Here is a 14,618-nt window from a genome sequence, read left to right on the forward strand (position 1 = left end):
ACATCCCCTCCACCGACCTGGACTGCAAAAGAGCAATCTCCCAACTGTTGTCTCCTTCATTTATAAGATCAAACTGCTTCTTTTCCCTTTTTTCTAACACATGGAAAAAATGTATGGCTTCTGAGACCATTAGAGTGAAATGCTTACACATAATAAGTGAGTGGCATGGCTTCATTCTGTTCTTGTTTCACCCTTGTTCCATGCTTTCTGTCAGGTTTTCAAACCAGATTACATCTTAGATTCACTCACAGTCATTGGCCATACTGCAATATAAATGATCCAATGACCAAAGCAGCTTTATTCACAATTTTACAAACAGCACAAAAAAGTCAGTGCATGGTACTACAGTGTGTTCCATTTCAAGCTTTTCAGCCCTAGAACTGTCAGACCCCATTACAATAATATGCTTCTTCCTTCTGTATCTAATACTAAGGACATTTCTTTTTAAAATAAAATGACATGTAGGCGGCAAAACAAAGATAATTATCATCATCCAACCACTGTACAACCCATAACTGTCCATTTATGTTTTTGAAGATAAAAAAAAATATGCTGAAGCGAATCTCACTCTTGACATAATGAAGCTTGTCCTACAAGCAAAATACATTTGGAAGAAACATGTGTTGTGACGGCAGTCTGCAGTTGGTCAAAACTATGCATGTGCTTTCGCACTGCAATGCATCTTGGGGAAATAGCCATTTGTTTGACCTTTTCTCATAAAATCTTGCATCTGTTATTTTTTTGCACGTGTCACTTGCAATGTAACACACACACACACCACACTGCCTGACCATTTTTGTGAGTAGTATCCACTGTGTATTATATCAGTTTATAGTACATACAGTTGTTTATCACTTACTATGTTTATATAGCACAATGACAGAATTTAAAGTATTCAGAATATTATAGGTTGGGATATATAATAAATGCTCTGTTTACAGTTACTGGAATTTCACATATTCCATGTTTACATGGTAAATGGAATATTCTTTTTAATCTATTAAGCACACACAGCTCTGTTTTCTGCAGAGAGCAGCCGAAAGTTGTGTTGACTTGGTGTTTTTCTTGTATTTTATTTTAAAACTGAAAGCATTTTACTTCACCCAATTTGATCTACAGTATTCTCAAACCCCACTTTATACAAATGTCTTCCACTACAGTGTTAAAAACTTTGGTAAACCTCTGTGTTTTCTATCTAGATTATTTACAGCTTCCAATTGCTTCAAAATCTTGAACAAAACTATTGTTTTGTCATCAGATCATAAGTAGCCATAATTTATGTTTTCATGTCTCTGACCATTTCTGTCTTACATATGTTTTGTGGGTTTAGTCTCCTATTCAAAATATACTAATTACACGACTCCACCAGTATTAAAAAAACTACAGTAATTTTCCACCTCCACTTTTCTGAACATCCAGCCATTTTCTAACCTCTTCTTCCAATTCATTGTCACTGGGGAGCCAGAGACGACCCCTTGAAGTGAGACACAAGTCAGGGTACAGGATGCCAGTCCATCGCAGGGCAGACACACAGACACACACACTCACATCTAGGGCCAAGATTTTTCCCAAGAAGCCAAATAGTCTACCACTATGTAATTGGACTTTGGCAGCAAACCCAAGCACCTGGAGGAGACCCGCGCGAACACGGAGAACATTCAAACTCCATACAGATAGCACCCCAGTTTTTGGAATTGAACCCAGGGCCCCAGTTGTGCAAGCCAGCAATGCTAACCCCTACACCACTGTGTTCGTAATATTTAAGAACTGAAATATTCCATTTTCTGTTTCAGATATACCGTTTATGTTGTGGATTATACAATTAGAATATTCAGTATTATTAGTCCAATATCAGTGTTCATGTTAGTATGTATGGCAGGTATGTTGCACTGGTGTTCTCCATGTCTTTGCATGGGCAAATCAATATTGTAATTTACTTAGTAATCAGTAAGGATAATTTTTACACCGCAATAGTGTGCTTGTGGCCTATGGGCAATGTTCACATTTAAAATATGCAAACTTCAATCATTCATCAAGCTTCAAGTTTATTTTTTCTAGACAACTGAAGATAATTCGGATTTTTTTAAAAATTACAGCAATCCAGAAGCTTGAAAAGGGGTGGTCAACCTTGACATCAGAGAGTCACTGTCCAGTAGGTCTTAAAAGTCTCCCTTAAATCGTCAATTTAATTCAAGGCTTGGAACACACGTGTTTTAAGCAATTCAGCAAGTTGTCGATCTAATTAACTGTAGAATGGCTAACTGTGGTCATTGATAGCTACAGGGTATTATTATTTTATTCCCAAATTACCTATAAACTACTTAACTGAACAAATCACTTGCTTCAGTGCTCAGAAGAAAATTGTTTCTTTGGAAATTCATGATTTAAGGGTGACCCATAAAACCTGATACATTTTGGCTCTCCAAGAACAGGGTTGGCCACCTCTGCCTTTACCAGATATTATAGATTTGCTTTATATATGTATATACACATACAATACTGCAGACAAGCACTTCAGCATGTGCATTAAATTAAAGAAAGCATTTTTTTCATTACACAGTAATGTGTATCTGAGAGAATTAGCAGACAGAATATCTGATGTTACCAAGATTGTATCACAAGCAAGAAAAGGAAATGGGCATGCTACTTCTAATCCTGATTAGGTTTAAGATGTTTAAGGTTTTTGTTGCAGAACCACAGTATGGGTTTTTTAAAGAGAGGATTATGTTTTGTTGATACACACAAAAAATATGAAGATTCGGCAAAGTCTTAGGGAGGTTACTTGAGGACTGATATGTTGCCAACACGCAAGATTCATTGCAAGGAAATGAGAATTTATTTTTGCTCCATTCCATTTTCTTGAAGCCTTTCATTTTTTATTCCACTACTGAAAAAAAAATCAGCAGTTTCTTGTCAAGATTTTTTATGGAAACCTACCAAGTTTAATTACAGCCTAATCTACTTGCATTTGTCCAGACTATTATAATATTTTCACATTTTCTCTCTGAAAAAAAAAACTAAATCCACACATTCTATTAAACGCCCTTTTCATAGTATATGATTAATACTCGCATGTCTTTTCTTTACCATGAGAGTTATCGAATAAGGACATTTGTTTAGATTTTTCTAAAGCTACTAGGTTCCTCAAAGGAACCTGTGAACTATATTACCTAATAGTATAATAAAAATGTCAATGCAAGCATAAACAAAGATTTTCTACAACAAACCCAGTCCACTCATATGGAAGAAAATACAAAGTTTTCTATAGTTTCCTTTAAAAAAAATCACATTTTTTTTTGTTGTATATACAGACTTTCTCTGGAGTTTTTTGTATGTGGTTACATCAAATACCAAACTACTTCTAAAATTGTAATTCCTCTGGATAACAATTAAAGAGATTCTACTTTCCAATCATTTCCTGGATTTAACTGCTATTAATCCAACAGCTCTGAAGTGAAAGGGAAATAATTAGAGTCCAGTTAGAGGGCCTAATCCTACCTTGTTTGTGACCAGATTTAAAAGAGATACATGGTTCAGAATGGCTATAAAAACATAAGAAAACTGTCAGAGTGGGAAATAAGTAGCTGTTTGATAATGAATAGCAGAAAAGGTCAGCTTGCCATTTGAGATGTTAAAGGAAATACAATGCTCTATTTACAGTACGCACTCTTGCCGGATCCCAAGCTGATGAACTTTACAGTCGTTGGCTTTTATGAAACTTTCTGAAAAATGTGGAGTGAAAAAAAAACAGACTGAAAAAGTCAAAAAAATTCTGGTAGTGGTTTAAGTTTTCCTTTTTGTTCATTTTAGTTAAAATCACTGTTTTTAAGATTTTCTCAGAAAAACAACCACCCTGTAGATCAGCGAAGGAATTTTTAATTTTCATGTACTTTTTCTTAAAGACTCATGGAATGAGGATGAGAAAATTATTCAATATGATAAGTGCGGGGAACAGAGAAGAGTTATTTGGTTCACCAAGATACGACTGCCATTCTTCTACACCAGGGCCTCACCTGGAGGACTGGTGTATCTGCAGGTTTTCCAGGTGTCTTTAAAGTATCTACCCCGAAGAACTGGGAGAAACCGTTAAAACTGGTCCAGTACTGAGGTGACTCGGGTTGTTAAGAGTCGAACTGGACTGAAATCCCATAAACACACCAGTCATCCAGGACCAGGATTGGGAATCTGTTAAATGACACACACCTTGTATAACTGCAGGAGGTAATCAATGTTATTAGCAGGAGAGAAGAGATAAAAGCAAGTAATGACTTTACATCCACAAGTAGCCTTGCTTAATTGCTCTAAGACATATTTGCTGCTCTTGGAATGTAATTCCTTTTTCCAATCAATAAAAAAACACCATCAGACATTTTTTAAGTACAACTAAACTAAAACCTTTCGGTGTTTTTGTAATCTGCAGTTGCAGCCTTATAGTCCCTGATTTTGCTTAAAATAGGTTACAAGCTCGGCATCTGGGAAAGAAAAGCTAATAGTAGGCTTCATTGTGAGAGACTAAAAATCCACCTCTGAAAAAAAACAAATCTATCCCAGCTTTTGCTATGCCACGTATCCAAAATCGAGCTCTTCCTTTTCAGCAATTCAGATTCATCATTTACTAAGATTTTCATCACTTACTAAGATTAATTCTATCGCTTTTATTATTGCAACTTTAAATGCGTTCTTTACATTTTCATGTGAATGTTAATGGTTTAGGCTTAAGTACTTCATTCTTTTAACTTTTAATTGCTATACTATGTTTTGGCCTTGTTCCTACGTTCATAGATGACATTACATACATTCCACAAAACAACAGCTCTAGAATAATGAATAATTTCAATGTGTTGTTCGTATGACTTCCTCTGCCACAATACCCCCTTACTTATATGGTGTCACATCAAAGAGAATTTAAAGAGAAATGCATTCTAATTATTACTTTCACCATGATACATAATTGCAGAATAGTACCCGCTTTTAAGCATAATATAAATGAATTGGTAGATAGACTGAGAGATGGTTATCACGTTCTGAGAAAAAAATGATACTGGGGTATAAACAAAAAGCTGGGATTACTCTAAAAAGAACTGAACATACTCTGAAAAAATACAGGATTCACTATTAAGCTTTAATGGACAGCTGTCTCCATCATCTGAACTGATCCAGGCTGCCTGAGACAGCTCTACACTAGATAATAAGTCAAGCAGATGGACCAGTTGCTTTCCACAAGTGGAATATTGGGGTGCTTAAGCCCACAATGCCCGTTTTTACTTTTCGCTTTATTTCTTGGTAAGCCATCGGGAGGTGGCTTTACGCTCCACTCTTTGTGATCAAATTTTAATTCCTGTGAAATGTGATCAGAACGTGCACAAAAGAAAAGAGGCAGGAGGAGAACACATGACAAAAACACATTTATGACATTTCTTGAGGGAGTCTCTTTCTTGTATTAACTGGGCTGAACCTAGTGCGCTGAGAAGGTTTATTAAAGAGCTGAAGGTTGGCATTACCTATTTAAACTGTGACAAAGTTAATCCCAGGACTGTCAGTTTTAATCACAAGAACATTGATCGCAAAGGCACAGTCTGGCCAGCTTCTCGCTCTCTCCAGCTGACTTTAATACATTAAACACAGGCAACTCAATAGCCAGCCATTTATTATACATGACGCAGGATCTGAACTGGGGCAGAGAAAGTCCATTTAATGGGAACACCTGGGAGCTATGTATTCCATACTACTTTTAGAGACAAATTAAAAAACAAATCAATGGCAAGTGCCTGAAACTACTCTCTGTTGCTTTACTTTATTACTAGGACTTTGGGTACAAATGTAGCCAAGCAATTTAGATTGGAAGGCTCTGAAAATAGACCATTATTATATACGGTCTTCATACTGTAGCAGAAGCTAAAGGGTGCTCATTGCACTACATGTATTTTAACACGGAAAGAGATACCACATCTTTTTTTAGGCAACCAAATAAACAGCATGTAAGGTTGCCATGACAGCTAATGGAGTCGAATCTGTGCAATTTAGCAGCCGATTTAACCAGCACAATTATCCCAAACTGAGACTTACCAGTATTAGCACTGTCATTTACAGAATAAAGTTTGGAGACCACCAATCAATTTGCTGTGATCAGCCCGAACCATTCATATGACCTATTTAGCATAATTGCAGTACTTACTAATCGCCTGCTAGAAATGTCAGTTTGGTTAAATTTCTGTCAGAAGATAAAAAAACACTATTTTAAAGAAAAATCTTTAAACTACCTATATCACACAATCCAAAGAACGATCACAATACCCACTAACTGTTCCACATATCAGTTTATAATGCCTTGACCAGATAAAATAATGACTACAGTTTTCCTTGACAGCAGAAATTAAACCTAATTTGTTTTCATTAAACTTATTATTCGGAGTCCTCCGGCCCCATATTTGCTATTAAGCCTGTGGGATATCAAGAGTTATTTCAAAGTGATGGCATGAAATTAATCAAGTAAAATATAGTTCTTATGTTGAGACAGGAAATATCCTGTAATGTATGGTGAAAAAGAAAACTGCAAGCTCAGAACAATGTAACTCACCAACACCTGCTCAGCATCCTCTAAAACATAATTCAATCCATATCAGGAAGTGCTTGGTAGGATTGTATTGTTATTGTTCCCGGGAGGGAGAAAGATGGCAGAATAAATTTATTGGTTTTAGTAGCACTGGTCTCCAAGCAGGAAAGGAATCCAAAGCATTGTAAATCTCAATGACAGACTAGACGCCTTTTCAGTGCTCTGGAGTGGTACCAACCTAGTCAACGAATCGAATCATCACAATGGATCTCAGCAGTACATTTCATTCTTATGACTGTACTCATAAATTCTCTCAAATGCAAATACACTACTGTATCACCCAATATGCTATCAATGAGTGGCACAAGGCACAGGCTATTAAATTTGTGAGAAAATGTAACATTGTTTTATAAAATAATGGAGTGATTCGTAAGAAATGCAGGAGATGGCAGAATGTATTGTAAAACACTTTTTTAAATGTAAATGACTGTTCATTTTTAGCTGTTGGTCAGATCAGTTCTTTTAGGAACTTCACAAATCTGTCTTTGCTAATTAAAGACAGACATGCTATTCCCTTGTCATTTAGTTTCTCTTGAGAAATGGGAACTAAATTGGCAACATCAATCAAATTGAAATCAGATTACAATCCATTTATCCATTTTCCAACCTGCCTATACGTCTGGCTATGTTTTTCTTCACAAAGGGCTATCAGTTTACAGCCTTCTAAAATAAAGGGCAGGATCTAGATGTTGTAATTTACGTCAAGGGTAACCAGCTACAAGTCTAGAGGCTCCTTGTGTCCTCAGAAAGTACCTGGAGATCACCCCCAAAAAAGCAACTTTTCCCATGTATAACACTATACAAAATCAGGTTTATGTGGTGGTTCTGCCCCAGTAATAATGCATTTGCATCTCTGGACTTGCAGGTCATATTTATTAAGTTTTATAATCAACACTAGAATTACCCGTTATAATTCCAAACCTAATTTCCTCCTTTTCTGCTTAAACTGGTTATCCAAATTAAGAGGGATTTCTTAAAAAAGGGGAATTTCTTAAGAGGACAGTGGCAGAATGACTTAAGACTTTAAATGAATATAATTGTTTAACCTCCTGTTTGTTGTGTAAAGGGTATTTTATTAAAAAAGCCTAAAATAAATTTTAGTATAAAATCCACAGAAAACTAAATAAATGTTACCATTATCTGAAAAAGACAGGTCATTTTGCAATAGGTCATTTGTTTCTAAGAAAAAAAATAACAAATAACAGAAAAGCACTTTGCTCTTTAAGGTAATCTGTAGAACATGCAATCAAAGCCCTGATGGAACACTTAATTCAAAATTTTAAAAATCTGAACGCATTTAACCTGTATCCTTAAAAAAACTAAAAATGTGAAATCAACTTGCTTTTCTTCTTATTTTACAGTATTTTTTCAGTCTGAACAAATATAACATTCCCAGTTATTGCCAACACCGTTTTATTCCATTAAAATCCATTTTAGTTGCTATATCGCAGCCTCTGGCTCACTCTGTGGACACTGACCTTACTTTCTTCTCTAACACAGGCTAATTTTAGGATTAATGTACAAGTTAGACATTAAAAGAGAGTCATGTGCTGGTAAAGGCTGTAAATGTGCACAGAACTGTTATAAAAAATTTACTTCATTAACCTGTAGCACATAAAGATCAATAGAGTAGAATCCCACAGGTAGTATATTATGAACAGAATAACATACCTATACATTCAGCTCAATACTGTTACTAATGTGGCTGTGCAAGGGCCTGAATAATTCAGATGAGTACAAATTTAGGTTTAGCGCTGACATTTGACAAACGTAAAAGTAAAAAGTCCGCGCCTGTGAAGAGCAGCAGTAAAGGGAAAACCTCTTGGCTTTTAAACTTTGAACCCCCACAGCAGGGTATTGGTCTAATGAGAAAATTACAGACTAAATGTGCCACAAAAAATTGTTAATTTTATGGCCACCTGGGAAAACGTGCTTTCATATGCAGCCAAATAAAAGCCAATAAATTTCCAAACCAGACCTAAAGACAAAATGTGACTTTAAAAAAAGTCAAAAGCCGACCTGCGTGGTATTAATCTGGAAAGCCACATAAGCCTCTTTTGAGAGTGATTTACCAGCCACAGAACTGGGATACTGTTATTCCAAGTCTGTTTCAAGTAATACATCCACAAGTCTCCTCCTGGACCATAACATCAAACCATAAAGCCGTTATAGACAGTGAACTCCATGTTTACTAAAGTTTCATTAAGAACACCTTAAACTCCATTGAGAAGATACATGGCTCTACAAATAGGCTCCACAACTAGGGGAGAAACAAATCACCCAAACTGGATCTGAAAGCTGGTTTCGGCTGTTCCTTTTGATGTTACGGTCATCCACGCAAAGTTTAGTGTATCTATTTGACAGAAAATCAGTTATTTGTAAAGAAATTGTGTGTACAATACTGTACAAACTCTCCTATTTGTATTTTACTTCTGTTTTAAAATATATGCTTTTTGATTTTCATTTTAGTTAAATCATTTATCATCATATGGGCCATGATTATGAAAAACCCTTTTTTGGCCTATTATTCCACAGTTAGGATGCGTAAAAAACCCAAAACCTCCACAATTCAGTTTGCACACTTAGGGTAACTTTTAGGATCAATATCTTTAAATGCTGTTACCTTCATTAACACTACTTTCGTGTAGTGTAACAAGGATATTGATTTATCTTTCCTTTCGAGACTTCATTTTCATTGGCTGTTACAAAACGTAATAGTGAAATTGCCATTAAAATTAAAACAACCGAGAAGTCATTTAGGTAAAATAAAATTTGTGAAACCAAAACTGTTATGTTATCTTTTATGCTATGGCAGCCAGCTGATTTTTAAGGAAAAGCGCAGAACGAGATATGAACATAAAAATAACGGTCTTGATACATCCACATTTGAGATTCCAGGTGAAATTCACAGAGAAGTTAATGTAGTCTTTGCTTTGTAGAATAGATTTTAAATCTATCAGACACTTTTTCTTCATTCCCTTGTATTGTTAAAAAAATAACATGATATAAGAAGTTAAAGCTTTTGTTTGACATGCTGGCACAAAATGGCTGCTGCGTTCCTTCACAAACATGGCTGCACTTAAATGGACACATAAGTAACTGTTATTTGGAGCTGAATGAAATGAAATTCCCAGTTTAAAAATATATTTTTCTATCTGTTTTACATACATATATGGCACATAAGAGGCTTAAAGTTTTAACTTCCATGAACTTTTAAGTGGAATAAAAGTATATACCAATATAACTGCTCGTTAAAGACTATTTTAACCCTCCACATACTACTGTTAATATTCATACATTATATCTGTAATACCTCCATTCTGTTTTCATTTACTTTTTGAAATCCAACACAAATGAAACTCCAAACGGGTTGAAACTAGATTCAAAACTAATTCTCTAGAACTTTTAAACTTAAAAGATAATATTTTAGTGTCTTATTTAAAAATGTTGATTGCGGGAACATCCCAACATCATCTGTTGTTAGGAGTTAATATGTTTCTGCGGATATTTTCTCAAATTTACTCCCCACATTACATAGTAATTTACTTCCAAAACACATTTATGGAAAAAAAGCACTGAGGTGATCAAACATCTCACATTCATTTTATAGCACCTTCTCCTGAGTTCCTTGTTGTTTGTCTACAAAGGACAATCTACTAGTCATTTTCTCAAAAATTTCGAATCTGCTTCCAGGCAGACTGAGGACACTTTTCAGGCCTGAAATCTATGGTAATCATTAGGGAGCCAGAAATAGGGGCAAAAAGCAACAGCAGTTGGGCAGATAAATAAACAAATGTGAGTTTATTTTGACACAACCACTGCCAACTGCTGCAAAACAACACCAGCAGTATTTTCACACCTGGGCAGTTCACAATTTACAATCACCCCCCATAAACTTAAAGGACAGCAGTACTCACTGATCCTCCTACATTTCAACAGCTCTATGTCATGCACCCTCTCCACATGAAAACCTAAAAACAAGTATGCTCTTTATGTTCTAATCAAATAATTTTTGTAAGAGTTATAAAATACTATCCTATACTTTTTTTTACTTTTATAATATGACACAATGTACATTTAAAGTTGATAATACAATATTTAAAACATTAAATACATAATAAAAACAGAATAAAAGTTTAAATGTCCATGTAGAAGACAAGTATCATGCTTCTGAATTTCTTGCCACAAGATGTAAAAAACCCCAACTTAATCTGGTCCTATATTAAATTCTTATTCTTTTTCATAAATGCAATTGTAAATATTAACAAGTCTCCTTTCTCTCTAGAGCATACTAAAAAAGAAAATGTACTGTGTAATTTGGACCTAATATCTACACATCTAAACCATGAAATTAATAATAAATTAATCATTAATTAGGAGTACTTCCTCTTCTTCAATTTTAAACATTATGTTTACCTTCATTGACCTGTCAAGATCCATAATAAATTAAAGAATGACATATTTTCCCCTGTACTTTCGTGCTAGTTTGCAAAACTTTTTTTAAAAAAACTTTTGCCCTAGAGGTCCATTTAGTTATGTTTGTTGAATATGGAAATTATGTATGACTGAAGCTTAAAGCTCGGTTGTGCCAGGATTTCGTGATACATTGTGAACTAGCGATATGGTATTGTTCGATACAGACTGAATGTTTAGAAATAATTTCAAGGCAAATTCAAATCAGTATAAACTGGAAAGACCGTCAATAAAGCTAACACTAGATCCCCTGGCAGACCTTGAATAATATGAATCCAAATACAGCATCCTTAATATCCCTAGAAGAAAAACGAACCAAGACCTAGATCTACCTAGACAGATTTCAGTGCAGCGCATAAAAAGGCAGACCTGTTAGGTTCCCAAAGCGATCTGAATCGCAATCTCTCGGAACTGATGACTGGAGACCTTTAAACTAATACTAACACACGGTTACCTTTAAGAAAACTTTAATTACTGAAGTAGTACTAAAGCAAGAAAAGGTTCAATGTAGATGCCACTCTTAAAACATTAATGAATGCGTCTGCTCTGTTCGCCTGGTGACGACCGAGATTTTATTTTGAAAAAAGTGATGGAAAGGATAAACTGCCAACGTTTTTTTTTTCTTTACAGATCTCCGACTGTGTGTTTTCCCCTTTCTGTCTTGTACAAAATAAAAACAATCAGAACTACTAATCGTCGGCAGTCGGTAGTGCTGACCCGAAACCTGATGCATTACTCAAATGTGTTTCTGATCGTGTATTTTCCATCTGCAGAAAATTAAATTTGATTTAGCCTCTACCAATTAGATATCGCATGCATTTCATTAATATGATTAAAATACTTCATGAATTGTATTGATGAAGTACTGATATTTGAAGCTAGATCGGCTGTCGCGCTGTACGGAGAGGGTAAAACTCGTTCCTTTCTTGATAACTAGAGGGCCTCTAGCCTATTTTACCTGCTACGCTAGGAAACAAACAGCACTGTGCCTAAATGTCCCGATGTTATCGTACTATTTAATTCAAACAAAAACATATGCGATTAACAACCAAACCTTGAAAACGCTGTGTAGATTAGGAAAACCCTAAATGTTGGATTTGTCTTTCGACCATACCTTTCCCTACGCTTTAAATATATTCCATTATTACGCGTGTAGCTGGTTTTCACAAATGTTGGTTGGGAGCTACATCTATTCTGTATTGTATCCGCTCAAAATCTATACTGTAACTATTGTAAGGAACGCACACACTCTTTCAGTTACTTCGACCATAGTGTAATAACCATTTTTAAGTGAAGGGAATACTTTTGCAGTATGTGCTTCATTCGAAAAATAATCGTTGTATGAAACCGTGTACAATTATTCCCTCAGTGTAGTACGAGACTGACTACACTATAGCCGAGAGTACCGAAGATGTCGGAATTTCTTTTGAGTTGGGAACAAGGTACGATATACATCGTGTGAAAAACTAGTAGATTACACTTACTTGGGATTTTGTGAGCTCCAAAACACTGAATCCAAGATTTTTGCTAAAGGCAACGCAGATCTGCACATGGCAATCAAAATCCAGAGGTAATACTTCCAACAGCACCTCACGCCAGCCATCCTAAATTTAGTTTGTATAGTGAATTCGCGAAGTTGATAGAGATGGATACGGCGTAAATCCCGCTAGATTTTCTGATCCAAATTAACAACGTCTCATGTACTTTATTCGGTTTGCCACCTGGATTTGTGCTGAACTCATAGATGAAGCACCAATCAATGCAAATCCGAGGTTCTCGCCTTTGTTGCACACTTTCGTGTGTGATCGTGCTTGGTTAAACTGCAGCACAGGTTATGTATGTTGGGTTACGGAGAAACAGATGTATTGTTCAGAATTGCAAAACAGTTCTTCAAAGCACCGCTGCTCCCATTTCAGCCTGCCATTGAAAGACAAATTGGTGTGTTATCGCAGATTCAAAAAGTTCCATAAGTTTCTCCTTCTTTTACGTGTTCTGTAAAGTGGATATAGTGCGACTGCGAGACAGGTACCGTGCGCGCTCCAGACGTGCAGACGTATTTCGCTGATTTTTATAAGAACGTTATTGTTTCACAAAACAGCACTTCTTTACTCCTCTTTTTATTGGGAATTTTAGTTTCTTAGTTAACACGCTCCGTGTGTGCGCTGAGAGTCACTGTCCATTTAAATCGGTAAACAAATATCCATCCTTTCGTTATACCAAGGATGAACGGCCAGAAATCTCCACTGGATGGGTTTCATAAACGTTCAAAGTGCTTCATTAACGTTATGCTCCTAAACGTTTGCCTCGGTGGCTATCCCGTATACTCTCGGTTCTTGAGCAGAATGTTATCCTTCAAGACTCCCGTGCTGTACAATTCCAGTGACTGATTATTCTCAAAATACCTTGTTCTCCATCGTGCCTTGTGCATTACAGCTCATGTGCGAAGTCCACGCCAAACTGCTGATTCCGAAAGGTAGCTATATAGTTCAGTTCGTTCACTTTAAGGTGGTCCGTGAGAGCCGCTCTTTCAGTATAATGTGCAAAAAGAAAAAAAAGGAGGATCACACACTCATTTGGCTAGTACTCGCTCTCCCTTGCTCTGAATATGATTACAGTCACTGAATGCTTGCCAGCATCCCTCAAACTGCGCCCCGCCTCCTCGCACTCACTGCAAGTGTAATCTGATGCTCAGGCAAGCAGAGGACAGCCCCGGTTTCCCAACCAATCACGGAATAATTTTGAGGGTCCTCATCTAGCATGACAGTTCTACTACATTAAATTCTCAAACTGTTTTGGCCAAATATTGTATCTTTGGTAGCATTTGTTGCGAAATTCTTATCATTTTTAACTAGTATTATTAATTGTAAAGCATCCCGCACTTACATTTGATCGGAACGGTGCGGTCTGCATTCTTTCCAAGCATTTTTCTTTTACTTTCCCACAGGTGCTATGAGCACATTCTTAATCTGAAACCTTTCCAAGATAACTGAAAAATAAAACTTCTGCAGAATGCTTGAATAATTAGTGAACTAGGTAACATGTTAAATCGCTTTAGAGGTAATATTAATCAGAGTTTTATGGTACTGCTTAAATCATATACCAGTAAGTGTAAGTACATCTGCCATTTTATGATGGGTAGGAATATTCCTAAAAAGACTCATAGATCAACATGTTTGGTGTTGCAATCTTACTTTAGGTCCTCCGGTGTCATTTCCTTTCACATGCATTTCTGTCTTTTAGTGTTTGTTCGCGTTTTAAGACTGACAGTATTGATATTTGTTGAGCTCACTTGTATGTTAAACTGCCACCATATTCACTTCTGTAAAAAAATAACAAAGTTTATGTAAGATATTTACTGCAAACGAATTGTCCCCTTGAAGGAAAACCTACTATCACGATGGCTAAATTTATTTAAATGTCAGTAACCTGCATATGTTTAGCTTAAGGTCTGAAAATCATATATATATATAGTGATTTGTATTACTATCAACTTACAATATGTGGTTAATTTATATTTTGGATTTACTGATAA

General features: G+C 35.9%; 1 protein-coding gene across 1 annotated transcript in view; it reads right to left on the reverse strand.

Annotated features, from left to right (window-relative positions):
• Window positions 1-13,739, reverse strand: part of efnb1 (ephrin-B1) — an 85,983-nt gene extending 72,244 nt beyond the window's left edge. Inside the window, exon 1 of the mRNA XM_088925118.1 lies at window positions 12,571-13,739. Within this exon, the coding sequence (XP_088781244.1) occupies window positions 12,571-12,689 (119 nt within the window). The 5' untranslated portion in view covers window positions 12,690-13,739. The remainder of the gene's footprint in view (window positions 1-12,570) is intronic.
• Window positions 13,740-14,618: the final 879 nt, after the last annotated feature.

The sequence above is a fragment of the Atractosteus spatula genome, chromosome 9, assembly GCF_055471065.1.
Source record: "Atractosteus spatula isolate fAtrSpa1 chromosome 9, fAtrSpa1.hap1, whole genome shotgun sequence".
Lineage (NCBI taxonomy): Eukaryota > Metazoa > Chordata > Actinopteri > Semionotiformes > Lepisosteidae > Atractosteus > Atractosteus spatula.